At 49.6% G+C, this 25,798-nt stretch overlaps 2 protein-coding genes across 4 annotated transcripts in view; one reads left to right on the top strand and one right to left on the bottom strand.

Moving 5' to 3' along the window:
- Unc13b (unc-13 homolog B) overlaps positions 1 to 2,891 on the bottom strand; it is a 192,244-nt gene extending 189,353 nt beyond the window's left edge. The window contains exon 1 of the mRNA XM_055597640.1: positions 2,600 to 2,891. Coding sequence (XP_055453615.1) covers positions 2,600 to 2,621 — 22 coding nt within the window. The 5' untranslated portion in view covers positions 2,622 to 2,891. The remainder of the gene's footprint in view (positions 1 to 2,599) is intronic.
- Positions 2,892 to 13,033: 10,142 nt separating this feature from the next.
- Atosb (atos homolog B) overlaps positions 13,034 to 25,798 on the top strand; it is a 13,259-nt gene continuing 494 nt past the window's right edge. Inside the window, exons 1-9 of one of the 3 annotated variants that reach the window (XM_055597626.1) lie at positions 13,034 to 13,107; positions 21,766 to 21,909; positions 22,141 to 23,110; positions 23,633 to 23,691; positions 23,870 to 23,975; positions 24,100 to 24,258; positions 24,471 to 24,539; positions 24,632 to 24,807; positions 24,936 to 25,798. The exon at positions 24,936 to 25,798 is cut by the window's right edge and continues 494 nt beyond it. In XM_055597626.1, coding sequence (XP_055453601.1) covers positions 22,217 to 23,110; positions 23,633 to 23,691; positions 23,870 to 23,975; positions 24,100 to 24,258; positions 24,471 to 24,539; positions 24,632 to 24,807; positions 24,936 to 25,089 — 1,617 coding nt within the window. In that variant the 5' untranslated portion in view covers positions 13,034 to 13,107; positions 21,766 to 21,909; positions 22,141 to 22,216 and the 3' untranslated portion in view covers positions 25,090 to 25,798. The other 2 variants (XM_055597627.1, XM_055597625.1) reach the window with 2 other exon arrangements.

Raw genomic sequence — 25,798 nt, 5'->3', positions numbered from 1 at the left:
GCCACCATACCAGGCTGAAAAAGTTTCTAATCCAATTCCATTCCAGAACTGAAATTGAGTGGTTAGAAAGTATCACTGACTACGAATAACATGCCTACTCTCAGCTGGGGGGGGGGGCACATCTGTAATTCCAGCACTTGCTTGTGGAGTTGTTTTGATTTTGTTTGCTTATTTTTGAGACGAGGAGTCATTATATACCCACCCACTGGCCTGAAACTCAGAGACCTGCCTGCCTCTGCCTCCCAAATTCTGGAAATAAATGTCTGTGCAACAGGTATAGCAAATCCCAGTAATTAAGAAACTAAGACAGGAGGATCACCACCAGTTCAAAACCAGCCTGGGCCACATAATGCGTTCTAGCTATTACAGACTATAAAAAAGAGACATGGGGGGGGGGGGGCACAGAATGGCAACAAAACAGCACCAGTTCAAGACCAGCCTGGGCCACATAATGAGTTCTAGCTATTACACACCACAAAAAGGAGATATTTTGGGGGTGGGGTGGCAGAACAGCAAATCCCAGCTGTCAAAATATAATGCAAAGAATGCCATTGTAAAAGATTTCAGTTTTGCCAGGTGTAATAGCTCACACTGTCAATCCCAGCACTCTGAAGGCCAGGGCCACAGAGAAGACCCTGCCCACCCTCACACCCCATCCCTCCAAAAAAAGCAAAGAGGAGCTAAGGATATAGATCACTGGTTAAGTGCATGCTGGACTGAGTTCAAATTCCAGCTAACAGCTGGACAGATGGCTCAGCGGTTAAGAGCACTGACTCCTCTGCCAACAGGTCCTGAGTTCAATTCCCAACAACCATGGTGGCTCACAACTATCTGTAATGGAATCTGTTTCCTTCTTCTGGTGTGTGTGAAAATGGAGCATTCATATGCAGAAAATAAATAAATAAATAAATAAATAAATCTTAAAAAAAAAAAAAAAATCCCAGCAAACAAAAAGAAGCAAAACAGGCATGGAAGCACAAACCTGTAATCCCAGAATCTGGGAGGTAAGAGGACTGACTTAGACTGAGGCTGGGAAGAGAAAGGGAGAGACAGACAGACACAGCAACAGTCTAAATAGCAGAATTTCCAGACAATGAAAGCTTACTGATTAAAGCAAGTAAGAATAGCAGCAGCTCTTTTTCTAGTTATTTAAATACAGATAACTAACTTCTGATTTAAAAGTGTTCCTGAAGAGTCTTTTGTAAGGTCTACCTCTGTATAGTGTGGCAGCAGAGAATTAATAAACTGTCCAAGAGGCATTTCCAAATCCAGCCTCTCCAAAATCCTGCTAGTGAACAGCAAGGATCTGAAGGAATAAATAGACTCCCAGCTGCTGAGAGAAAATGCTTCCCTAAAACCAAAGCAAAATTCTCATTAATGAAAAATCAACCACTAAAGAAGGAAAAAAAAAAAAAACCCTATCTCCCATAATCCCCGGAAATAACCAAATCCTATTTGGGGTTAGTCAGATTTAATGAAACAGTGGAAGAGGACAACCCAAAGCAGGTCCATTTGCCAGCTGCTGGGGGAAACACTGTAATCAGAGATCACAACAACAATGCTTCTAATCTGCACAGCCAAAAGAAACATGAACTCTCAGCTACCCAGCAAAATGTGACAGGAAAAAGCTCTGGGAAGGCTGTAGTAGATAAACGTGCTCTCACAATCAAGCCACCTTATCCCACCATATCCCAGACATGACTGGTTCGTAATTTGAATTTTCCAAGATCAAATTCAATCAGCAATCCAAACCCTATTTTTTCTAACCAGTTAATCTCTATAAAATCACAGTTCTTGCATTCATTCAAAATTTCTATGGAATGTGGCACTCAGAATACTACAAAAGCCAGCAACACAGTCTCTACTCACATAGAGCTAAGTCCGGAGCACTGTACCTCATGTGACTTAAACTCCAAAGCTCTAGTTTTATAAAAAGCTTCCTGTAATCCCAGTGCTCAGAAGGTGAGGTTAGATCACTTCCAAGCCAGCCTGAACTACACAGTGAGTTCAAAAGCAGCCTGGGATACATAACAAGACTGTAGTTACAAAAAAAAAAAAAAAAAACAGAACACCACACAAACGCATCCCTTCCTGGATGAAACAAGTGTCCTTGGAGAAAGGGACGGAAGCTAAAATAAAACCGTATCTCCACGTTCTGCGCCCACAGGAGAGAAGCCAGCAGCACATCCTTCTTCAAAGTGGTATGTGAAAATAATTTTAGCCTACACACAGGCTGAGGTTCAGGGAAAGAGCCAGGGGTGAGACAGACAACCGTAAGATGCAAATCAAGAAATAAACTGCAAGGGGGGCTGACAGCTGTGCCCCCACCGCGGCCAGCGCAGGGAGAAGCGTGCGAGGCGGCCCGCCCCGGACAGGCACCGTGCGCAGGAGCCCCACTCTCAGCGGCCCGCCTCACTGGCTACAGCATCTGGCTGGCCGGACAGCACTGCCTCACCGCCGCCAGAAAGAGGGGTGCGCTGCAGGAGAGCGAGCGCAGGCTGGGCACGCGTCCGCCCGCCGGAACCCACGCGGTTCCGAGCGAAGTTCGGGAGAGGCGGCGGCTGGGCGCTGCCAGAAGCCCCGCCGGCCGCACACTCACCCCGCACGCAGAGCAGCGACATGGCCGAGGCGCCGAGCAGCCTCCGCCGCACCTCGGCGCCGGGCCGCTCCCTCTGCTCTCAGCAGGTGCCGCGCCGCCGCCCGCCGTCCGCCCCGCGGACCGGGCCGCTCTTCATGGTCCCCGTCGCCGGCCGCGTTCCCCGCTCCCTCGGAGCCGCGCGGCTCCTCACGGTCGGAGTGAGCGGAGGAAAGAGCTAAGGCTCCGCCGGCAAACCGGGGGCTGGGCGCGGCCCCGAGGCGCCATAGCTGCGAAGCCTGGGCGACCGGCGAGTCCCTCGGGTCCCTCGGGCCGGGCACCCTGCGAGGGCCTGGGCGGGACCAAGCCTCGGGGCCGCGCCCCCCGGCCAATCCGCTCGCGCCCAGTCTGCCGGCCCCGCCCCCGTCCCCCTCCGTCCTCCTAAGACGGGCGACTGAAAGCAGCTCCTCCCACTGAAAGGCCTTGAAGCGGGGATGGGCGGGGCCGGCCCGCACCTGCGTGCGGCGGGAATTGAAACCTGGAGCTCCTCCCACGTGTGTGCAGTTTCCACACAAAGGACAGGTTCTTTTCGTTGAGGCCTTTGCAGTTGATGTTCTTAATGAGACAGGGCCTCACAATCAAAGAGGCCCTCTCCGGAGTAATTACAAAAGGTTGCGTGGGGGCTGTGGTAGCAAAATTCCAGCTCTTCGGGAGATCGGCAATTCAAGGTCGTCCTTGGCTATGCGGCCAATCTGAGGCCAGCCCGATCTGCACGAAACCCTGTCTTTAAAAAGAGTAGAAAGTGTCTTTCCAAATATTATAGCTATGAATCTGGAGAAGAAAAAAAAAATACTAAACTTTGAGGAAGATTGGAAGCAGGGTCACTCAGCTTCCTAGCGAAGAGATTTCAAAGTCAGTGCTCATTTTTGGGCTGCCGGTGGTTGGAATAGTTCATTTTGGTCGCAGTTCTATATCGAACAAGGAACTGAAGAAGGAGTGAGCGGGCGCGGTGGCTCAAGCCTGGGATCCCAGCACTCAGGGAGGCAGAGGCAGGTGGATGTCTTGTGAGCTCGAGGCCAGCCTGGTCTACAAAGAGAGTCCTGGACAGCCAAGGCTGCACAGAGAAACCCTGTCTCGAAAAACCCAAAGAGGAGAGGGAGAAAAAGAAGAAAAAGGAGTTGAACTTCAAAATGCTGGTACTGAGTTTAGAGAGAACAAACAGAACTGTTATAAAAATCAAGGATTCTTCTAGAGAATGCAGAGGCCAGCGGATGATGAGAGACTGGCAATGCCTTTGCAGCTGCAAATACTAGAGTAGTGGGAAACAATGTAATAAATTTGTGAGGTTTGTACAGTTTAGAGCTAGGCGGATTCAGCCAGTGTATTATCTATCTATTGGCATGTGTATTATCTATTTATAAATAACCCCATAACTTAGTAACTTAAAACAAAGGGCTGGAGAGATGGCTCAGCACTTGAAAGCATTTGCTGCTCTTCAGAGGACCCAGCTCTGGTTCCCAACATCCACATGGCAGTTTCTAGCTGTAACCCCAGTTACAGGAGAGCCAATCACCATTCTTTTCAGTTATTTATTTTTGCCTTCACCTGCATTAGACATGTACGTGATACACAAACATACTTGCAGACAAACATTTATACACATGAAATAAAAATAATCTTTTTTAGGGGGATTCTCTGTGTAGCCTTGGCTAGCCTGGAACTCATTCTGTAGACCAGGCTGGCCTCAGATTCACAGAGAGCCATCTGCCTCTGCCTCCTGTGTGCACCACCACAGCCCTGGGAAGCAATAATATTAAAAAAAAAAAATAGAAGCTTAAGCTGAGAAAGCAGTACAGTTTCCTGAAAAGTCATAATCTTTGCTATCCTAGAATGACAGTACCTCATTTTTTAAAGATTTATTTCATCTTTAATTATGTGTATGTGCATGTATTTGTGTTCAAGGGCCCTCAGAGACCAAAGGAATCAATGACCCTAGAGCTGGAATTCAGACAGTTATGTGTCCTCCAACATGGAGCCAATCTTGGGCCCTCTTAACTGCTGAGCCTTCCATTCCTCCAGGCCCCCCCATCTTTCTTTCCTAATGTGGTCTCTTTACCAATCGTGAGTCATGGAACTGCAAGATGGCTCAGTGGGTAGAGGCGTCTGTCACTTAGATATCTGCTTAATATGCTGGGTGTGGTGGATGGCAGATGCCCATGACCCCAACATTCAGGGGACCAAAACAAGAAGATCAAAATTTGAGCCAAGCCCCTGAACTGTATGTATGTCAAGGAGGAGGGGGAAGAAAAAGGCAAAAAGGGGAGAAAGGAGAGGGAGCGAGGAAAAGAAGATGTTGAGATTACAAGCACTGCACTGGCTTGCAATGATTTATTGTTGTGCATGCATTTCACTTGGGCACAACTGAGAACACAAGTACTCCATAAGGTCACACTGGGGCACAGGACCAGCAGGAACTATTTGGGTTATGAACAAGAGGTGGCCATGGAGATCAGATGATGATGGAGAACAGCAGTCCACAACCTGCGCCAGCATCCCAAGCCTTCGCCATCCATTTCCTGCTCTTGTAGTCTCCATTTACACAAAGTAGCGCACTTGGACTTTTGCTGCATCTTTCTTCTTTTAGGCTTTCTTCAGGCGTTTCTATGTGTAAGCTGGCTCTAGAGCTAAACTCCGAGTGTTTTGGCTGTAAGGAAGCTGTTTTTAAGTTTCAGTCAACTAGCTGCCGGAGGCCAAAACCCACTGGGATATTCCTACCAAAGACATTAGAAACCTTTGCCATATGCTGCCTAGACCTGCCCCATGGCACCATGGCAGATCCTTCTGTCAGCAATCACGTGGCTGGGAATACTCGACCTGGAGGGAAACCGTAAGCAGGTGAAGTTCTTCGAGCACTGTTTTTGGCAGCTGCTATGTCCCCTGGCTTTTGGCAGAGAGTAGTAGCACAGCGGCAATAAACAGGAGGGCACAAGAGACGGTAGCACTAGTGTTAAGCTCCTTGTGTGGGCCTGAGGTGCCAGGGCTCGTAGCCTAACCATGACAGGTGTTACCACTTTTTTGTAGGCCTGGGGTGTCAGAATTCCTCAGTTTGTGTAAGCAGAGCAGCTGCCAGGCCCAGGGCACTGGCAGTCACCGGAGCCTCCCAGCTGCTCATGGTACAGCTCCTGGGTCTACCGCCCAGAACTCAGTGGTACTGGCTCCCAAGCCTGGGGGTCTGAGAGCCCCTCTCTGGAAGCTGTGCTTCTGCCACCAGCATTGCTGTTGTACCGATTGCTGCCACTCAGTTACTGCTGCTCCGCTATCACTGCCCTGGTGCCTCTGCCACTGGAAAGACTGCACAGCTTTCCTGGAGCCAGACTCAAGGCACCACCGTTCCGATGGATGTCCCAACTGGCTACTCTACTGTCGTCTCTGCAGCTGCCACTCTGCTGGAGCAGCTTGTGTGTGTGCATGTGCACCTGTGTGTGTGAGTTTCTGTGAGTGTGTGCATAAGAGTATGTGTGTATGTGTGTGCACATTTGTGTGTGCATGCCTGTGTACCTGAGAGTGTATGTGTGTGACCATGTGTGTGTGTGTAGCCCTAGCTGGCCTAGAACTCATTATGTAGACCAGGCTAGTCCTAAACTCTGAGATCTGTTTGCCTGTGCCTCGCGGGCCCTGAGAATGAAGGCGTGTGCCACCATGACCAGCCTCACTTGGCAGCTTCTTCCTATTACCTGCTCAGTCTGTTCCTGAAGTAAGGAGGAGGAGGGGGAGCATCTCAGGTGACATTATCAAAGAGGAGCCGGAGGAGGTGGCACATGCCTGTAATCCCAGCACTCAGGGGCGACAGAGGCAGGTGGATCTCTGTGAGCTCGAGGCCAGACTGGTCTACAAAGTGACTCCAGGACAGCCAGGGCTACACAGAGAAACCCTGTCTCAAAAAAGTGAAAACAAAAAAAGGTGTCACCCGGTGGCTTACTTCCACATCTAGCCAATAAAGAAAAACAAAAACAAGGGTTAGTGAGATGGCTCAGCCTTGAGCTTGCTTGCTGACAAGCAGGATGGCCTGAGCACAGTCTCTGGACTCCACAGAATCAGAGAAGATGGAAAGCGCCAGCACGTGCGCGCACACACTTCTGCCTGGGTGGAAACTGTTGCTGCCCCTGTCTCATCATAGCAGAAAGTCTGATGCAAACCGCAACAGTCGTGGCTGGGCTCCACAGGAGCCACCATAAGCAGCACCAGTCTTCGTGGCTTCTTGTAGGTGTCTGTGGAATATATGAAATGGCAGGCGCTGACACAAGGGTAGCCTACTGGGGACAGAGACCAGAGGGTCACTGAGTCTTGAAGGCCAGACAGCAAAACTGAAAAAATGGTGACTTCCTGGTTCAGTAAGAGACCTCACCTCAGGGGAGGAAGACAAGAATGGTGGAGCAGGACACCTTAGCTTCATTTCCAGTTGGTGTGATAGAAATATGCTGATGAAAACAATGGAAGGAAATTTGGTTTTGATCACAGTTCCAATTCACAGTCCATCGTATCACGGAAGTCACAGTGGCAGATACCTGAGGGCGGAGTGTGTGTGTGTGTGTGTGTGTGTGTGTGACAGACAGAGACAGAGAGAGCACATTCAGCTCACTTTCTCCACTCTTCTACAAGCCCAAGTAATAGTGTCACCTACATTCAGGTGCGTCTTTCTATAATGTAACTAAGAAAACCCCAAAGCAGGTGAGATGGCTCAGTAGTTAAAAAGGCTCGATGCCAATATTGATGGCCTGAGTTCAAATTCAAACCTGGGACCCAATTAAGAGGAGCGAGGCCAGTCCTACAGGTCGTCTTCCTGTAATAAGAGAATCTTCCTCGAGTGAAGGCTCTTGTCTCCTCCCTGAAGGGTTAATCCCGCGGAGCAGGACGGAGACGGAGCTAGGCCGCCCTCACTAGGAAGGCAGGCTCATCTTGAGATAAGGTGCTTTCTTCCCAGCGTTCCCTCCGCTAGTGAAGTCCCTGAGAGCCACCGTGAGGTTCTTGTAGCTCTGTCCGCCTTTCTGAGGCCTGACCTAGAAAAGTGTACCCATTTCTTTTTCTTTCAGAGTCCAAACTCCCCGATTAGCGCGGTGTGCTTCCTAAAGCTCTCCTCCAGACGGCGCTGCCCGCCACCCGGCGGTGCTGAAGCCCTACACTTAGCTTACAGTTAGCTTTCCATCCCGGGCCGAGGCGCCTACTTAACATCAGCCCCGGCTGCTAGGTTCTCCGTCTCCCTTCGCTCCTACCTGCTACAGGGCCCTCCTTGCGGCCCCTTGCCTTAAACTCTCCAGCCCGGCGGCCGCACTGCTCTTCCTCTGGGATCCAACCACATCGGCCACCCGTTCTTTGTACCTTTGGCCCTCCTGGTGCTGCGCCTGGTTCCCTCTCTCCCGTCATCCTCCCCAGCCTCTCCACAGGGCACAGCTCCTGGCCCTGCCTCTTACTATGCTCTTCCACGTATCTACAATGAACTTCCTCCACCATGGGTAGGAGCAGCCATATCCTTTTCTTCTTTATTCCTTTTTTTCGTTCACATACCCAGGGATTTTCTTCTTGAACTCCAAAAAATTGTATTTGAATTTCTGTTTGTGTCCATTTTTAATTATTATTATTAATGAAACAAAGAACCCCAGGAGAGGACCCCAGTTTTTCTGATGTTGGAAAGTGTCTCTGCTGGGATTCCCCCAAGATTTTCAGTAACATTTCTTTCCAGCATTTTAATTGGCAGAGGAAACAAGACTGTTCCTGTTTCCCTAGATAGCACCATTGTGTTGACCTCCACACAAACACTGCAATTATAGGCAGGAACTACTAGGCCTAGATGTGATCTAACCTTTCAACCATCTATCCTTTTCTTCAGTATATATTAATTTTCCGTGCGTGCTTGTATGTGTGTGTGCGCACACGCATGCATGCGTTTCCGTGTGTGTGCTTGTGTGTGCACGCGTTTGTGTGTGCTGGCTGAAGGTATGCCTGTGAATCACTTGCGTGCAGTGCCCACGGAACCAGAAGAGGGTTTTGGATGCCCTGGAACTGGAGTTATAGTTGTGAGCTGCCATGTGCGTGCCGACAACTGAAGCCAGGTCCTTTGAAAGAACAGCCAATGCTCTGAACTTCTGAGCCATGTCTCCAGCCCCCATCTGTCCTTTTCATAGGCTGTTCTCTGTAAAGCCCCTCTCATGTTCACAGAAACTGGTTTATCTAAAAAGAAAACACAGATGCTGCTGTAGGAAGGTAAGGTTCAAGACGATGTAGAGCGCTGGAGAGATCATACTGCTCTTTCAGGCCTCAAGTTTGGCACACTCACAGCTCCCTGTAGCTCCAGCCCCAGGGGATCTGACTCTCTCTTCTAGACTCCTGGGCTCATGTGCACACACCTACACACAGACCTAGTCATTTAAAAATAAAAATAAATCTTTTTTTTAAGAGAAAGAAATTACTCTGACGAGAAAGATGCCATCCAGCCAGATTTCCCACCTATTTTTGTTTGTTTTGTATATATGTGTCTGTATGTGTCCGGGTCCCATAAAAGCCACTGACACTTTTGAAGCCTTGAAGATAGAAATTTGCACTGGAGATGTCTCCTCCATTTTCCTCAGGGCCAACCTTAATCCTTTTCACCCATTTCTTTAGTTGTTGTTCCGAGACAAAGTCTTTCTACTTATCTCTGGCTCATCAACTGCTATGTACTCCAGGCTTGCCTTGCACTTGTGGCAATCCTCCTGCTTCAGCTTCCCAGGTTCTGAGATGGCAGGTATGTGTTGCCATAGCCTGCTTCTTTCACCAGTTTCTGACTTCCCGGTTCTTAGCAGACCTGAGCAGACCTGACTGCAGCAACATGTGCTGTCATTGTGGCTGAGAACTTAAGTTCACTGAAGACACCATTACAGACTGGGGTTCTAGCTCAGTGCTAGAGCATGTAGGCAGTACGAGCAGGGCCCTGGGTCCCATCCACACCCAGAGAGGGAAGGAAAGAGGGAAAAAGAAAGAGAAAGACATAAGCTAGATGGTAACAGCCCTTTAGTGGCTGAGGCAGGAGGATCGTAGGGTCAGTGCCGACCTGCACTACACAGTGAACACTTTTTTTTTTTTTTATTTTTAGTTTTTTGAGTTTTTGTGACAGAATTTCATTTTGTAGCCTTGGCTGTCCTGGAAAGAGCTCTGTAGTCCAGGCTGGCCCCAAACTCACAACAATCTGCCTGCTTCTGCCTCTGCCTCTGTTGGCATTAAAGGTGTGCACCACCACTGCCTGGCACACAGTGAACTGTTATCTCCAAAAAGAGTGAAGGGACACCCCAGGGAGTGGAAAAGCTATCTGCATTAATTTCCTTTGGCAAAAAAAAAAAAAAAAAAACACAACAACAACAGCTGAAAAAAATATAAAAGTTTCCTACACGAGGATGGAGCAATGGCTCATGGAGCACAGGCTGATCTTATAAAGCTTTATTCTCAGAACTCACATGGCAGCTCACTAATGTCTGCAACTGCAGTTTCAGGAAATTGAACACCCTTCTCTGGTCTCCAAGGGCACATGAGATGTACAGACATACATGCAAGTGAATACCAATATACATAAAACACAGTAAATGTTTTTAAAATTGTGAGTGCCCTACAGGAAATAGGAAAGCTACATACAACTCGGTCAAAAACTCATTGGGTGGCTGGAGAGATGGCTCAGAGGTTAAGAGCACTGGTTGCTCTTCCAGAGGTCCTGAGTTCAATTCCTGACAACCACATGGTGGCTCACAACCATCTATAATGAGATCTGGTGCCCTCTTCTAATATGCAGGCAGAATAGTGTATACATAATAAATAAATAAATAATATTGTAAAAAAAAAAACCTGATTGGGCAAAGTATGAAAAGAAAAAAAAAAAAAAAAGGTGACATTCCAAAAGGTCATTGGCTTTGCTAGAAATCAGGGAAATAAGATTAAAAGCCTCAATGAGTACTACCACATGTACCCTAAAATAGATGAAATTAAAAAGATTGGCATTGAGCCCGGGCGGTGGCACATGCCTGTAATCCCAGCACTCAGGGAGGCAGAGGCACAAAGATCTCTGTGAGTTCAAGGCCAACCTGATCTACAGAGTGAGTCCAGGACAGCTAAGGTGACACAGGAAATCCTATCTCGAAAACTAAAAGAAAAAGAAAAAAAGAAAAGAAAGATTGGCATGGGGAAAAGGGTATCAAGAATATAAAGAAACTACATCTGTCATATATATATTGCTTTAGGAACAAGCAAATTTCTTAAAGATGGAGAATTGGATTTTTTTTCCTTTTTTTAACTTTTATTAATTACACTTTATTCATTTTGTATCCCCCATAAGCCCCTCCCTCCTCCCCTCCCGGCCCCACCCTCCCCCCCTTTCTGCATGCATGCCCCTCCCCAGAATTGGATTTTTTAAAATTTTCTTTTTCCTCTTGTTCGTAGCTACATAGCACACCTTTGGTGTTAAATTGACCAATTTATGTTACTCCCTGCACCGAACCCTGGTCCCGCAGGTCTGTCACAGGAGATCCTGAATTGGGGAGTGGGAATGAAAAAGGGAACAAGGGCTCGAGAAATGAAGACCAAGACAGTTTCTACGATCAGTGTCTCAGTTTATTTGAATTTTTCATACGAAGGAATGTAATTGCCTTTGGCAGGGTTACTCCGTGACTAGAAATCACAGGATGGCCCACCAAGATGTGCTAATAATGGTTATTTGGAAAGTTCCTCAGAAGAGTTACTTAGGAAGCCCGAGGGAGAGGAGGATTTAAGGTATTTCAGGAAGATGATCTTATCGAAAGCCCCAGGTCAGCCAGGAATGCACTATTGAATCCGAGCAGTAGTCCTCAAGCCAGACACCAAAATACAGGGGGCAGCAAGGTGCCAGAAGGCCCCCGACAGACCCCCATCCCAACTCACAAGCAACTGAGACAAAAGGACTGTGCACATTCAAAGCCAGCCTGGCCTACATTATGAGTTCTAGGCCAACAGGGCCAGGGTAAGACGATGTCTCAAAACAAAAACAAAGGAAATGAGTAAGAACACACACAAAGTTAAATAAAGCCAAAGTCACGGAGCCTAAAAAATTAGAGCTTCCATCAACTTCTTTCTCCGTGGAACCAACCCTATCAAAGTTAGAAGGGAGGCTCCAAAACGGGCTCCTTGGCGAGTCTCACTTAGTTCTGCAAGCCCTGTGCTGCCATCTACTGGTGTATGTTTCATCTTTCTACCCTCTGGTACTTCCTGTGAAGACCCAAGACCTAATTAAATTGAAAAGCATTGGCTTTCACATAGTTCCCTCAGTACCTTTACAAAGCAAAATACTTTTCGTCATCAATTTCAGCCTTTCACAGCCCCAATTAAATACTTTTACATTTCAAGTAACAGTATCGTGTATTTTCATTTGTTTTTCTATTTGTAGAGAGCTCTTTGTTTATTCCTATAGTCTTCTTTTGCTAGAGAAACCTATTGCAAATATTCTCACTCTGCGTATGGCAGACTTTCTTTCGAAACAAGGTCACCCATTTCCCTAAGCCACCTCAAAAGAAACAGTGACTCCAACTGCCATTGCTGAGCCCAGACTCGACCACAAACCTGGAGCCCCGCTGCTCCCACTCTTTTCAGACCCCTGAGATTCCTCAACACTATGTCGCAAACCTCACGGATTTCCATTAGGGCAAATACTCATTAGTAAAGAGGCTCAAGTTCCTCATGTAGCTTGCTCACACCAGCAAGAAAACCTCATGAACCCCGGCACTTTGAAGAGGGAGGAAGAATAGCGAATTAGAAGCCAGTTTATAGTAGAAAGGGACCCTTAAAGGAAAAGAGAGGCGGGAGAGGGAGGAGAGAGAGAGAGACTTACTAGGTTTTGGTCGGTGCTCTGGCTCCCCCAACAGCCCCCGGAGGATCTGGTCAGTCCGGGATTGTAGCTGGTCAGCCAAAGCCCCGCCCTTCTAGACCTGTCATCACAGAAGCCGCACGTGGCCCGGGTGGGACCTCAGATGACTTGCAGCCATCACTTTGCTAATCACAGCCAGCAGACCCGGGCCAAGGAGCGCGCGCGCCCCGGTGAGGCAGGCAGAAGAAGGGGAGGGGGATAGAAGTCACGCACTGGGAGCGGACAGTGTTCAGTGTGAGGAACCTGGAAGGGTTCCTCTAGGCTGGAATCTGAGGGGGCGGGTCCCCGTGAAAGGCGGAGAATATGAAAGGGGGCGGGGCAGGGGTGGGGCCTCAGGAAAGCAGAGGATCCTGGGGTAATGCAAAGAAGAAGGGGGCAGAGTCTCGGGGGCGTGGTTTGAGCTACGGAGGCGGAGTCTCAGGAAATAAAGAACCGGGGAAAGGGGACAAGCCCGGGGAAGGTGGGAGCTGGGACAAGGGAGAGGGTGGGCCGGGGCGTTGCGGGGGCGGGGCTCTGGCCCAAGGGGAGAGGTTTGCAGGCCCAGGCTGCACCCAGGGCTGCACAGTCACTGTCCCAATCCACTACCTTCTCAAGTGCAACAGGACCCACGGAACTACAGGTGTGGGGCGGGGTGCGTGTGGAAAACGAGACAAGGCCGAGGGTGGGCTTGAAGTAGAGACCACCGCTAGCGAAGAAAACAATTTGGAGATTGTTGCTTTGAAGTGGGTGAGGCAGGATTGGGGGAGCAGTCGGGGGCTCAATGAGGGAGCAAGGAGGTGTGTTCTCTAGGGGCTGTCGTGGGGGGAAGGGCGGGAGTGCTTTGTGAAAGTGGAAGGTCGACTGTTGGGGAAAAGGATCACTGATGTGGAGGAGCTTCGGGAGAACAGGGGTATGTGTGGTGGAGAAGGGCTTGGCCGTCCAGTGTGTGGGAGAGTCGGTGGAAATGGACCGAACAAGAGGGGTGGGTTGTGAGTTACTGTAGGACGGGCAGAGTTGCAAGCCACCCTCCCCTTGCTAGGAGAAAGAATCTCAGTGTTTCTAGAAAATAACATTCTGCATTGTGGAGACTCCAGAGACATCTGTGATCTGTGTTCTAGGAGTGAGGGTGCTGGCCTTAGTGGAACACGAAACCAATCCAGTGCTGCCAGCTGCTGTGCTCCTAACCCCACCTTCTGGCATGGGTACACAGAGCAGGCAGGCCCTGCTTGCCACCAGAGTTTGTGTGACTGTGTCTTTATCCTACTTTGAATCTGTAGCTAGCTGAGGCTAGGATTCCTTCCCGGAAGTGTCTCTGGGGACTCTTCTGTCACCTGGTTCCTGTCAATTCCTAACCTAGTTCCTGTTCCTACAGAAGGCTGCTTTGGTCTCTGCCCACCCCACCCCACCCCCTGCCCTGCCCTTATGTTCTGGGTGTGCTCATTTCCCACTTCCTTCCTCACACCGGGGCCTGGCCTGGTTCTTGCCCATCTAGGATCTGTGACCTGCTCCAGACTTTGTACTTAGCAGCCAGAGCCCCTGCTAACCGGCGTGGAGGCTCTGATCCCACTCCACAACCACCACCACCATCTCTGCCAGGAAATCCCAAAGACTCAAAGCCACATTTTACCTCTTGCCAGAAATTGATTTTCTCTACTTTTGTCCTTTCCTGGGTGGGGAATCCTAGTATCCTCAGAAGTTCTGGGGGTTCTCTAGGAGTGATTCTGAGAAATACTGAAGGTCTTTCTTTGCTGTGTGCTTTGAGAGGTGAGCCACACTGGTAAGCCTGACCTGGGAAGGAATATAAGGATCTAGCCCAGCTGGGGGACGAAGAGAAAATGGCTACCCACACCCCACACTCCAGGCTTGGAAGTAGACTATCAGAACAGAAAGTGGGGCTTAGGGACTTGTAGTGCCACTGTTCTTTTTGCCTCTAGGTTGGCTTGGAGCGGGTGGGAAAGGGCTGTCTTCTACACCGTGACTGAACGAGTGTGACAGTGTTGCTGAAAGGGGCCCCGAGCCAGCCTTCTCACACAGCCACCCAGTTGCTGGGTCTGACTGAGGAAGGGAGGGGTGCTCAGGACAGACAAAGCCATGGGATAGGGTGGGGTAAGGAAGCCCAGGCTGAAGCCTTTGAGGCACTGATTTCTATGGCAACACTGCTTCCCAGACGCCCTCTGATAGAGAGCGGCGGGCCTAGGGCAGAGGCATTCAAGCTTCCTCTGGGCTAGGGCATTTGTGTGAGTGGGTGGGGCATAAAGAGAAAAGCCACCAGTTTGCTATGCTGAATATATAGCCTTTCTGCTTCAGTGCCAGCAGCAGGGAATTCAGTTGCTTGAGCCCATCCTCTGTGATGAACATGAGTGCACAGCAGCCATTGAGAGTATAAGGCCGGGGTGGTAGATCTCCTCAACGGTCATTGTTTAATGGAATCCTTAGTTAGTTAGCTAGTTAGTTGGTCACCTATTTTGTGTTTTGAGACAGGCTTTTTAGTAGCCCAGGCTGGCTCCAGATTCACTATGTAGCAGATGATGACTTTAAACTCCTGATGTTGGGATTATAGATATATAGCACCAGACCCAGCTCAGAACATCTCATTTTATAAATTTGCAAATTTGTGGTCAAAGAAACTGTCTCCTGAGGTTGAATAGTGACAGAGTGGGCGTTAATGATCCAGGTTTCCACATTGCTGTTCATTATTGGGGCCTATTGTTTTCTTTACTAAAATTTATTGAGTGCCTATTTTGTGCCAGGTTCTGAGAATGTTGAACAGAGTTGCTGTTCTTATGGAGCTTCCAATAAGAGAAGGGAAAAAAGAACTGGATGTTTGTGAGAAATAACTAAGTTGCCAGGCCGTGGTGGTACACACTTTTAATCGCAGCACTTGGGAGGTAGACTCAGATCTCTGAGTTCAAGGCCAGCCTGGTCTACAGAGACAGTTCCAGGACAGACAAGCCTACACAGAGAAAGCCTGTCTCAGGAAAAATAAAAATAATAAAAAAAATGAAATAAAGTAAGCTAGTGGTAGCTGCTGTTTACTTGGGGGGGGGGGGCAGCAAGGTGGATTGGTGTGTAAAGTACTGGCTGTGTGAGCCTGAAGACCTGGTTTCCCTCTTGACTCCATAGTGAAAGGAGAGAACTAAATTCACCGAGTTGTTCTCTGACCTGCCCTCATGCACACACAGGAAGGAAGAGGAGAAGAAAATATTGTTACTGTTGTTGTTGCTGCTGCTGCTGCTTTAAGAGAGGGTCTTACTATGTAGCCTTGACTAGCTTGGAGCTTCATATCAGGCTGGCCTCAAACTCACAGAGATCTTTGTCTCCCTAGTGCTGGGATTAAAGGCATGTGCAACCATTGCCCAGTAGTAAAAAAGAAAAAGAAAAAGATTGAGACAGGGTTTCTCTGTGCAGCCCTGGCTGTCCTGGAACTCACTCTGTAGACCAGGCTGGCCTCGAACTCAGAGGTTCACCTGCCTCTGGGATTAAAGGAATGTGCCACCACACCAGGCTCAATAATTTTTTTAAAGACATTATTCAGCACTTGGGAGGAAGGAGCAGAAGGATCAAGAGTTCAGGGTCATACTCTGACTTACAGTGTTTGAGACCTAAACTACGTGAGACCCCGTCTTAAGTTTATGTTTGTTCCTTTGTTTTTAGAGTCAGGCTGTGTCCAGAGGCACATACTTGTAATCCCAACACTATGGAGGCAAAGGCAAGTGCTAACAGGAGTTAAATTCAGTCTGGGCTACTAGAGACCCTGTCTCAAAGAAAAAAAGCAAAAATAGCAAACAAAACACCTGATGACCTGTGATGCCAACATTCTGAAAACTGAGGCAGGGTAATCATGAGGTCAGGGTCAGCCTAGGTTCCATAGCAAGACCTTAGCTCTAGAAATTAAAACAACAATGCAAATGCAAGCTAAAAGTTTAGAGCAGCTGGGCATGACGTCATGCATGATTGAACCATGCTCCTTTCCCCAGGGCATACCGAGGCCTGGAATATTTTTGATCCTGACTCCTTTAGTACTCCCCCTCTGATCTTTGTATAGAAAATTAAGGCCTGAAAGTATAGTCATAGACAAAGCAAGTAGGGCTGCTAAGGGATTTCTATCTTTCTGTTCTATCTTTCTGTTTTCCTAGTGAGCAAATGGTTTCCTAAGGCAAATGGTTTCTCACATTGATACCTGCAGCTGTGTTTAGGGCTTTGGGAATTTTTAAACCTGCTCCATAGCAGCAGGGAATTCAATCTTAGGGAACTAGGTTCTTTTTTAAGGATTTCCTACTCATCAGAGGCAAGGAGAAAGAAAGGTAGAGAGCTGTTGTTTACGTGTATTAACTGTGCGCCACAGAGAGGAAGGAGGGGAGGAGGGGTGTTTACAGTCCAGTAGCAAGCTGATGGTCCTGGCGGCCTCATAGCACAGGCAGAGCAGAGACGCACCTTGATGCTTATCCAGCCTTTAAACTACAAGAGCATGAACTTGGACTTCTTTTGGTTCTGGTGTTTGTTTCCTGTTTCTGTGACTGACAGGGAGAAAAGGCCTGATTTGGTGACAACCTGTCTGACCTGCTGATAAGTTCAGGACAGGGCAGACAAGGCTATGTGTTTTCTCAGGGACTCCAGAGCAGTCCCTCTAAAAAGTGTCATGAACGACCAGTCATTGCAAAGGTTCCACCCTGGTTATTTGCAGAGCAAGAGGGCAAAGGTTAGGGATGCTGATTCTTCTGCCACTTAATTTGGCTGGCTCTGGGCTGGGCCTGGGGCCCAGTGACTCAGGGGGAGCTTGGTGAGTTTCGAGGGAGCTGTGAGTCATGAAGATGAACTTGATCTCAGTACTAACTCTGGGCAGAAGGCCTTCTAACTCATTTCTTAGGATGCTGTGCTTCTTCGGAGCAGAGGCCTGTCAGCAGAGTGCTCCACAGCCATATCTGTGAAGAGTTTTGAGCTACAAAGAATAAGCCCTGATTCCCTGAAATTTAAATGTATTCCTGGCTCAGGAGCCCCCTGGGATCTGTAACAAAGGCAAAAAATAAAAAGAAAAAAGAAAAGGAAGGATGCCATTTTTCAGTATGGATGGAGATCAGGTACGACTTCAGGTCTTTTTCTTCTGCTCTGACCTGTATGAAGCTTACTGGAAAGCAACAACCTTCTCACTTGGAGCTCTGTTTAGGACTGTGGGGAGAGATGAGTGGGCTTGGGCATATCTAGGGTTGGATTTGGTCTGAGTTAGAGATTGTTAAACTGTATCTGTGAAAGCCCTGGAGCTTCCTAGTAATTTCCCTCAGAACAGGAAGGGCGGAAGAGAAAGGTTTGTTGAGACCTGAGAGGCTGGAGTCTGAAGGGGTTAAATGACAGGGCCGAGAATTGCTTGGGACCTGGACAGAAAAAGGGTTAAGAAAGTAGGCGGGGCGACGTTGGGTAGGCCTGCCCTTATGTGGACCAATAGACGTGCTCCCCTTGGAGAGGGCGTGACTCACACTTGAGGTTGCGGAGAGGCTGGCCTCCACTGGTCCAATGAGCACAGTTGTTGCCCTTGGAGGGTGTGGTCTGAGGGGGGCGTGGCGGCCGTGGTCGCAGTGGCGGGGGTGGCCGGGCGCTGGGCGGGGCGGGCGGCCCCATCAGCTGGTAGGAAATGGCCTGTGAGTCAGAGGGGCAGCGGAGTCTGCGGCGCGGAGCCGGGGCGGCCCCGGGGAGGGACCGTCGCGGGGAGGGGTGCAACAGCGGCTAGAGGGGCTGCGGACGCCAGAGCCCGCTAGTGTTGCACACGAAGCTGATCAGAGAAGAGCCAAGCAGAGCAAGGCTCGCAGCCTAAGCCACCCTTTGTCTGGGTTGGGGGCCCGTAGCAGGGGTTATCCAAGGGGAGGGACCGGGACGGGACGGGACGCCAGGGCCCGGAGCAGCAGCCACCGCAGCGGAGCCAGTTTGGGAGCGGGGTGAGTGTGTACTAGGTGGAAGGAGCAGATCTCCAAAGCCTCTGCAGGGTATTTGGCCTCACTCCCAGGCTGTGGAGAGGAAAGGAGAACCGACCTGGGAGGCTGAGCAGGGGGTGGGGGTGCGGGATCGTCCAGAACAAGGAGTCCAGGAGCCAAGGTGAGTCTGCCCATCTGAGTTTGGAGAGATTGCTGAGGTCTGTCTTTCTCTATTAAGGGTGAAGGGCTCTAGGCCAGGAGCCAGAGGGAGGATGAAAACAGGGGTCGACCTTCCCACTCACAGGGGTGGTCTTGGGAACAGTCACCCTAGAGTGTGTAGACGTGTGAGGACAAATGTACAGCAGTGCTTTGCATAGGATGAGCGGAACACACACGGATAGGAACTGTTTCCCTAACACTCCTTAGTCAGGTTAAAATGGGTGTCTTGAACTCTGAAAGGGAGAAGAGAATGAGCCTAGGTGTTCTTCCTATACCAGAACCTCTCCCACCTCCCAGGCCTAACGAGTGTCTGAGGGTACAGACCTCATGGTATTCTGGGACTTGTTGTTTTTGCTGGCCTTGCTCTCGGCATGTTGGGAGCTGTAGTCCTTGGCAGCCACAGTCTGGCACAGCTGTTTAATGCCAGCTGCTGCCCATCCCCTGCATGGAGGGTGAGATCCCTCCCGCCCTGCAGTCCTGCCCCATGAGTCAGCTTGAAGCCACGGTCTAAAGCCAGACTGGTGGCACACGAGAGTCTTCAGCGTCTCTTGACAGGAAGGGAACTAATAGCTCCCTGGGTTAATGAGCAGATGCCAGGCATGCTAGAGTCAAGTAGGGCATCGTGTCATCACCTGGCTTCCCTGGGGCAAGGGCTTGGGAGGGCAACTGAAATGACCTGGAAACTGGAGTGCTACAGAAAATGCCCTTCTTGAACTTTGAGGCCTGGGTGGAGAATAGGAGGGAAGCAATGAGTACAGGTGTGCCTTCTCACAACACTGCCATCACTCGTGCTCTCCTCTTTCTAGCCATCCCACCACCATGAAAGACCAGAATATTCTCAGGATCTTATTTCTAAAGAGGTCCTGGTGAAATGGGAAAGTATGGCCTGCCATGATGGGAATGATTGACATGGAGACCTTTTCAGTCCCTGAGCGTAAATGTCTCCTTTCTCTCTGCCTCCTACCACCACATCTGCTGTTGCAATTCTCCCTGTAAAATTAACTCTCTGTTTCTCACTCGTGGAGTCTTTCTCTGCAGTCAGGCTGCCCAGATAGTTGGGGATTCTTCTTCTTCTTCTTCTTCTTCTTCTTCTTCTTCTTCTTCTTCTTCTTCTTCTTCTTCTGTCTTTTTTAAAGATTTTATTTATTTTGAATGCTCTATGTGCATGTACACCTGCATGCCAGAATAGGGTTTAGATGGTTGTGAGCCACCATGTGGTTGCTGGGAATTGAACTCAGGACCTCTAGAAGAGCAGACAGAGCTCTTAACCACCGAGCCATCTCTCCACCGCCATTTTTCAGTCTTGATGTAATTTTCTCCTGAGCTTGAAATTGGGCTGTGGAAAAAACACAGCGGCCCTCAGATCTGAAGGGACCAGAGGTAAACAGAAGTGTCACTAGGTTACAGGAAGTAGTGACAGCACCAGATGGAAGTCTCAGATGACGGAGATCTTTTGGGGAATCTTTGGAGGATAGTTTGAGCTATCCAAAACAGTATTTTGTTTTGTTTGTTGGGTTTGGGTTTTTGTTTATTTGTCTGGTCAAGACGGGGTTTCTCTGTGTAGACCTGGCTGTTCTGGAATTTGTTCTGTAACTAGCATGGCCTCAAACTCAAGAGATCTGCCTGCCTGTGCTGAGATTAAAAACTTTTTCCACCACCACTACCCAGCTTATTTGCTGGTTTTGTGTTTTGTTTGAGATTGGGTCTCTTGGAACTCCAGCTGACCTTAACTTATTGTTGTAGGGGAGGCTGGCTGTGACCTGGTTTTTGTTTGTTTCTTTTTTGTTGTTTTGTTTGTTTGATGGAGGGAGGACCTCTCAGAATGTAACTAGACTGTTCTTAAACTCAAGATCCTCCTGCCTCAGCCCCTAGCATTATGTTAAAAGGCTTTGTGGTTAGTAGTGCTCACAGGCTGTTGACCAAATCAGGATGACAGTGGTGACAGCTGGCCTTCACCTGGGCGGTCTCATCACTATAATACGAGTTTCTGGTCTGTGAAGACCACTGTGTGTGTGCACCCATTGACAGCGAAGAAATCATTTGGGTTTTTCTTTTGAGTATTGGTTGTGCACTGGGGGAAGGGCATGGAGACCTTCTCCAGCTGTTTCCAGTTGACTGCCTGCTGCTTCCTTATCTCTGGTTTGCAGGGCCTGGGGGGAGGGGTGAGAACTGGAAAGCGCCTTTCCACCTTGTTCTCTCCTATTAATGCTTGTTTTTGCTTGGATTTGTTTGTTTGTTTGTTTATATTTTTTGAGACAGGGTTTCTCTGTGTAGCCTTGGCTGTCTAGACTTACTTTGTAGACCAGGCTGGCTTGGAACTCACAGCGATCCACCTGCCTCTGCCTCAGTGAGTGCTGAGATTAAAGGCCTGTGCCACCATCATCTGGCTTCTATTTATTTGTTTTTGTTTGTTTGTTTGTTTGTTTTGGATGTTCAAGGCTGGGTTTCTCTGTGTAGCACTGGCTGTCCTGAACCTCTCACTGTAGACCAGGCTGCTCTTGAATTTCTGGAGATCTGGCTGCCTCTGCCTCCCCAGTGCTGGGGTTGAAGGTAGGCACCACCACCACCCCTCCCCAATTTGGATTTCTCTTCCTTTGTTAAAAAGACAGATTACTGGGAAAAGTTGGGATTTCATCTATGAAGGGCTGGCTTGGAAATGACTTGAGGTTTGTAGTTGTTTGATGGGGTGTGGCTATCTGCATGACCTCTGCCTTTAGCACTCTTGTGTTGCCCTTGCTCCTTTGGATAGACATATAGAGATGAATTGTGTAACTGGGTAGCCTTGAGTAAGAGAGGTAAATTATTGCCCTGTCCACCTACTAGCTGACATGGTATCATGGTATCGCTCTGATCTTTGGGACATCTCATTCCCTATAATTCAGGGCCAGTTCCCAAGATGGTGACCCTGACAAATGCTTCATGTTACCTCTGCTCATTCCTCACATGCTTAATATAGTCAGCCAAGACTTGTTTTTCTCTGTTGACTCTTCAGAGTTGCCCAACTCTTCTGCCTGGGCCCTGGGTCTTGAGCCTCTGCCCCTTCTGTTTCTGAAGTGCCTGTCACAAAAGGGAAGGATGTCTTGGTGTATGTGCTAATATGATAGCTCATATTAGTTGGGGGGGGGGTTTACCATTGGCTGCAGGGATCCTGGCTTATATTTTCTCTTTTCTCTCAGGGTCCAGCTGAGCCCAAGCGCTGCACGGAATGGTGGCAGCCACCTTGCCAGTGCAGTGGGCATGGACCAGACTGCCAGCTAGAGGGACAAGGCATCAGACAGGAAGAGGGGACGCCCGCCTAGGCTTGAGGCTTCTTCATCGGGGTAATTTCCAGGAAGAAGGATGGAATAGCAAGTCCAGTAAGACACTGGAGATAATTGAGTGCCACTCTTCTGAGAGTGGCCTCTGAATTTCTGAAATTCTGTCCAGGGTGTCAGACAACTTTACCTCCACAAACAGCTCAAGGTCACCCGTTGACGATAGGGGAGGGTCTGAAACTCAGCTGGAAGAAAGATTTCTTGATTCCCCTGACCTTCTTTTCTTCTTTTCTACAGATGTCCGCAGACCCCCCAGCCCAGGCCCAGCATAAAGGCCGTGTGGGGGGGCCCCCCTGACCCAAGGGGGGGCTTCATGCGCCACGTGCAGGCGGAGCCGTCTCCATCTTCAGAGCCAGAGGCTGGCCCTTCACAGCCTCCAGTCAGACAGGGGACCCTCCAGGGTGGCCTGCTCATGGGCTACAGCCCAGCAGGGGGGGCGACATCCTCTGGGGTCTACCAGGTATCCATCTTTTCTCCTCCAGCTGGTACCTCCGAGCCTCCTAGGGCTTTGAAGCGTCCGGCCCCTCCCACTGAGGGACCCCGGGAGCTGAAGAGAGGCCCTGGGCTGGGTGCCAGAGAGGGACTACCCCCCGAAGAACCATCTACTGTGGGACTATTAAGCCCAGAGGGACTGGGTCTGGGACTGGGTGTGGCCAGCCAGCATTTCTCCCATCATGGCCTCTGTGTTGTGGAACAGGGAGGTATTGCCACCTCACCTTGGACTTCAGGGACCCAGAGTAACCCCTGGCCCTCATCAAATGCTTCCTGCAATACTTTGCACACCAGAGACTGGGCTTTCCCAGATCAAGGGGGACAGGGGTGCCTTGGGGAGTCTCCAGGGCCAGCCCCATCAGGCCAGCTGCACACACTTGACACTGATTTGCACAATCTTGCACAAATAGGGGGTAAGAGCCCAGTGGCTAGGGTGGGCAACGGGAGCAGCCCCTGGCCTAGGGAGTCCCTTGGAAGTACCAATGGGCACAGTCCCGAGCACACGCCTCCTGGCCCCGGACCTCCAGGCCCTTGCCCCACCAAGCGAAGGCTGCTGCCCGCTAGAGAAGCCCTGGATGTCAGCTCTGAAGATGAGGGCCCAGCCCCTCGGAGGCGCCGGGGAGCCCTGGGCTGCCCTCTTGCTGCCAATAGTTCTGATGCCAAAGCCACACCCTTCTGGAGCCACCTGCTGCCTGGGCCCAAGGAACCTGTTTTGGTAAGGCAGTAGACAAGTTCGTCTATTCTTTTCTTTTATTTCTATGGAGACAGGGTCTTTTGTATTCCAGGCAAGCCTAGGCTTGCCAAAGATGCCTTTGAACTTCTCCACCTTCTTAGTGCAGTGTTGGGATCACCAAAAGGCACATGCCATCATACTGGCCTATGTGGTGCTGTAGACTGAGCCCAGAGCTGTGTGACTGCTATGCAAACACTAGCACCTGAGCTATGTTCCCAGTCTCCTGGTTTTATTTTTTGAGATGGGGTCTCAAATATCCTAGAGTGACTTCAAACTCCCTGTATAGTCAAGGATGAGTTCATCCTCCCGCCTCTAGCTCCTAAATGCTGAGGTTATAGGCATAGGTTACCATGCCTAGGCCACTCTCAACTGCCCCTAAGTAGACATTGTGTAGGTGAAGGTAGGGGAGACCTGTAGAGGTGTTCTTCTGAGAGCTTGTAGTAAGTCTTGTTCCAGATATGTCTGACCTTCACAAAGCCTCTTTTCTCCATATTTCCACCATAGGACCCAACAGACTGCAGTCCCATGGGGCGGAGGCTGAAAGGCGCACGTCGCCTGAAGCTGTAAGTGATCATATTCTCCCTCTGCCTTTGCCATGAAAGTGAAGACAGAAGTCTGGAATTTTTTCCAACACTGTGTATAGTAGGGAGCCCTAGGGAGTAGGAAAGAATGGGACACAAGGACTGGAAACAGGACGCTCAGAACACCCAAGCCAACCCAATGTGACTCTTCTCTTATCAGAAGCTCCCTGCGAAGCCTCCGGAAGGGGCCAGGCCTGCTGAGCCCTCCCAGTGCCTCCCCCTTTCCTACCCCTGCTGTCAGCCGTACCCTGCTGGGCAACTTTGAGGTAGCTCCTTTGGGATTTGTGATTAGGGGTTTCTGGGAGGAATTCAACAGTAGAATGTGGCTCAAATGAACAAAGAAAGAAATTAGTGTCACTCTCAGATGTGTCTTCTCTACCCTAACACCAGGAGTCATTGCTTCGAGGACGCTTTGCACCGTCTGGCCACATTGAGGGCTTTACTGCAGAGATCGGAGCCAGTGGGTCTTACTGTCCCCAGCACGTCACGCTGCCTGTCACTGTCACCTTTTTTGATGTTTCTGAGCAAAATGCCCCAGCCCCCTTCTTGGTATGCTATAAAACTAACCCCACAGTTACCTTAGAGGGGTTGGGTGGCAAAAGGTGTTTCTTACATGTTCTTCTAGGAGTGAGTCAGGGTCAGATGGGTAAAATTCTAGTATGGGATAGGTCCAAGGAGAGGCATTATAGAGCAGTTAGTATTTAGTGAGCATGACTGAGTGTCTAGTTCCTACCCTGGCTAATGGTTCATGATCTTCCTAGGGAGTTGTGGACCTGAATCCTCTGGGGAGGAAGGGTTACAGTGTGCCCAAAGTGGGCACCATCCAAGTGGTGAGTGAGGGAGTGTTGCCTAAGGGAGTAGATGTGGGAAAAGAGGAAACTCTACTAATAGGCCCTACCAACCTGGACTATCCTGTCTCCAGACCTTATTTAACCCCAACCAGACTGTGGTGAAGATGTTCCTTGTGACCTTTGACTTCTCGGACATGCCTGCTGCCCACATGACCTTCCTGCGCCATCGCCTCTTCTTGGTGCCTGTAGGTGAGGAGGGAAATGCTAGCCCCACCCACCGCCTCCTCTGCTACCTGCTGCACCTCAGGTAAGCACATGACCGTAGGAGAGCTGGGTAGCTCAGGGATGTGTCCTCCCCTCAGACCCCTCAGACAGGGTCTCTCCTTTCTTCTCAGTCATCTGGATACTGACTTGTATTGTGCTGTCTTCCCCCAGGTTCCGGAGCTCTCGCTCAGGCCGCATAAGCCTGCATGGAGATATCCGCCTGCTTTTCTCTCGCCGGAGCCTGGAGCTGGACACTGGGCTCCCCTATGAACTGCAGGCTGTGACTGAGGCCCCCCACAATCCACGTTATTCACCTTTGCCCTAATTACCATCATTCTGAACCTAGGTGGGCCCGAAGCCTACCTATCTGCTCCATCCTAGACAGGGTAAACTGTGGAGAAATGGCGAGAGCCCCTTCAGGCTTAAATTAAAGCCCTCACTGCGCTCACACCCAAATGGATTATTTGGGTTTTTAAAGCTTCAATCCTTCCATACCCTGTCTACACTGGGTACTCTATGTGCCTGTCCCCTCCCTTGGGTGTCCAGGCCAGCTTAGGCAGCAGGGAGGAACCAGAACTACCCTGAGATTGTCCCAAGTTCCCAGGCAAGTAATGCCAGCGTTGCCTCCCTGTCCTGGGCAGGGGCCACTTATTATTTTATTTATTTTTAATTTATAATTTATTCAAATTGGATTGCCTTGGTGACCTCCCAAACCTGGTAATTGGCATCACCCCACTCTGTTATTGTCCCAACCTCAGGACTTGAAGAAGCAAGGGGAGAGCCACTCTCCTTTGGCTAAGGGCAGAAGGTTTATTCCTGAGGAACTGAGTCATTAGCCAAAGACTCAGCTTCCCTTGTTTTTCTCTATTCCTTTTCCCTTCCCTACCCTTCAACCCATCTTTGAAAGCCAGTGTGTATGTGTGAGTGTATGCGTGCACGCATACACACATACACACGTGTGCATGCACACAAACTTGGATTTGTGTGGGGTATGTGTGTGTGTGTATGTGCATGCACACAAACTTGGATTTGTG

This window comes from Psammomys obesus, unplaced genomic scaffold (assembly GCF_907164565.1).
Source record: "Psammomys obesus unplaced genomic scaffold, mPsaObe1.curated_primary_1811, whole genome shotgun sequence".
Taxonomy (NCBI): Eukaryota; Metazoa; Chordata; class Mammalia; order Rodentia; family Muridae; genus Psammomys; species Psammomys obesus.
This window is presented reverse-complemented; position numbering and strand designations above follow the sequence as displayed.